At 32.3% G+C, this 2,533-nt stretch overlaps 1 protein-coding gene across 1 annotated transcript in view; it reads right to left on the reverse strand.

Annotated features, from left to right (window-relative positions):
* LOC106469446 overlaps positions 1-2,533 on the reverse strand; it is a 38,975-nt gene that overhangs the window by 7,888 nt on the left and 28,554 nt on the right. Inside the window, exons 12-14 of the mRNA XM_022397964.1 lie at positions 2,157-2,304; positions 1,755-1,878; positions 349-481 (exon numbers count right to left, since the gene is read on the reverse strand). Of these exons, the coding sequence (XP_022253672.1) occupies positions 349-481; positions 1,755-1,878; positions 2,157-2,304 (405 nt within the window). The remainder of the gene's footprint in view (positions 1-348; positions 482-1,754; positions 1,879-2,156; positions 2,305-2,533) is intronic.

Raw genomic sequence — 2,533 nt, forward strand, 5'->3', positions numbered from 1 at the left:
ACATGTTTTATTGTTATGATTGCTAACAAAAATACAAGAAACTGAAGAAAAGGGAAGAACATTGATGTCAAACGAATATGCATCCTCATTCATCCTGACTTATTTGTGAAATCTACGTCTGTTAGGCTCAGAACCATGTGTTGTGATCTTTCTTTTATTTATTGCGTTATGATGTTTTGTGAAAGATCTGTACATGATGGAGAAAAATGGATATCATTTTCGGATTCAGCGTACAGGGATTACTGTAGAACATGTAAAACATTTTAAACAGTAAAACCATTGCAGGGCCTGTGTAATCATTAGATCAATCACGATCTTTAAAAACTGAACATAAAAAAGTCCACTAACCCTAGAATTTTCTTCTTCATTTTGACGACAAACTGTTTCTAAGTGTTCTTTTAATGTGGCATTTTCCAAACATTTGAAGGAATACTTCTCGGATAGAGAGACTATTTCTTTTCTGATTTCAGTAACTGCATCCCTAAAAATAAGTAGGCTTAAAATTCATACTAACATACAGAAATATACAATAAACATTATGTAAAAATTATTCTAACCATTCACTGTTCAGCGATTGATTATATCTTCAGCATTTATCCATCAGCAACTTCAGTTAAATTTGGATCTGAATGTCACAGTTGTGTTTCTTAATATTTATGAAAAAAAAAGTCTAAAAAAATTAGGAAACAAAGACGAACTTTCTTTCATACAAAAAAACAACAAACTACAGACAGTAATAATAATAACAAAAGAACAAGTCTATAAAGCATCATGGCAATAAATAAAAAAGTTATACAAAAGCAGAATAAAAAAATTACAAAGCAACTCTAACTTATAAAAAGTGTTATCTTTTTCTTTAGAGTGTCCCCCAGTGGCACGGCAGCATGTCTGCAGACTTACAATGCTAGAAACCAGGTTTCGATACCCGCAGTGGGCAAAACACAGATAGCCCATTGTGTAGCTTAGTTTTTAATCAGAAATAAACAACTTCTTCAGAGACCCTAGTAGAATGAAAGAAAATATACAGAGTTGTGGTATTTCATGCAATGGTCTACAACTGAGAACTGATATTGGAAAAGTTGTCTATAAAACTTCCTTGTAAGCTAAAAAAACATTTTCAATATTTGCACCTTCAGGGAAATTAATTTTCAACTGATTGAATGATAGATCTACAGAAATACACCAACACTTTGTTTTATTTTGAACAATGAACAATACAAATCAGGTCAAGTTAACCTCGTGTCTGATAATAAGCAGAAGAGTGATAAGCCACGTATCTCAGTCCACGGTCCTTTTCTCCGTCACTATAACATAGTCAGTACTAGCTACTGAGCCTCTGTTGCGAGTCTACTACCTTCACAGGATTTATTGTTTTTTTTTTATTGTATACCTACTAAAACTTTAACATTACACAAACAGTCTATAATTATTAAAAATGTGAAAATTATTTTTACTAATCAACTTTATTAAGTTCTCTTTCGATTTCAAACAGATTTTAGTGTGTGTGTGTGTTGAATGTCAACATTTCTCAAATGTACACGTGGTTTTCAGCTACGAGAGGTGAGAATTTTTCTTAAAACTATGTACTGGCAACACCTGAAATCTATGTTTGTGCTTCTGACAGAGGATAAATTAGCTACTCTGTATTAAATTAAAAAAAAGAAAAAAGAGTCCTTTCGAATTCTTTGTTGTTATCAGAAGAGTTTAATGTAGAAAATTATTAGATTTTGGCATGAAATACATATACTATCTACCTGTGTTCTTTGTACAGAGACTCAAAGTCTGTAGGTTGTTCCTTTTGTTTGATCCATTCATTCTTACATCTGTTGACTTCTCTTTGTAAGTCTTCCTGATAGGCTCTTCTTACGGCATCCAGAGCTGAAAGGTAATAAAAGTAACTAAAAAATTACTGAGAAGCTAATCTAGTAAATATTCAACTACAGAATTCAAACTTTTCCAACAACAGTTTATAAGCATAATGAAGTGGTTATAGTCCGTGGAACGTACTACATGTTTCGACAGAACGTTGGTCTGTCTAGAAAACCTTTAACAGATACAAGTTATCCTTTCTCATGTAGTTCAAGTGATGATAAACCAGTATTATTTTGAACAATTCTCCTTTTTGATTCTAGAATATCCGCGTATCTCGGCCTTACCTGTCTTCGTTGCTCTTGCTTCTTCCCGTAAGGCTTCTTCTTTCTCGATTTTCAATCTTTCTACTTCCTGTTTGTGTTTATCCTGTAGATCCTGTAGCATTCTCTTGTAGGACTTTTCTAAAACATTCAGACCTCTTTCTGAGAACTTCTACAGACAAAGAAATTGAGCAGAAAATTAATAAATTTACAAAGTTTTATGAAATGAGACTTTTATGTTGTTTTAGAAAAGATAATTTTTGAAATGATTGAGATAAATTTTCCTTACAGTACTGTTATAAATGAATTGTACCATAACATACTGTTACGTCTCCGTTTGTTAAATGATTTCCCGTAAATTCGTTCCGACGAAACTTTAACGACACAAGTCCTTACTTAAT

This window comes from Limulus polyphemus, unplaced genomic scaffold, assembly GCF_000517525.1.
Source record: "Limulus polyphemus unplaced genomic scaffold, Limulus_polyphemus-2.1.2 Scaffold3491, whole genome shotgun sequence".
Taxonomy (NCBI): domain Eukaryota; kingdom Metazoa; phylum Arthropoda; class Merostomata; order Xiphosura; family Limulidae; genus Limulus; species Limulus polyphemus.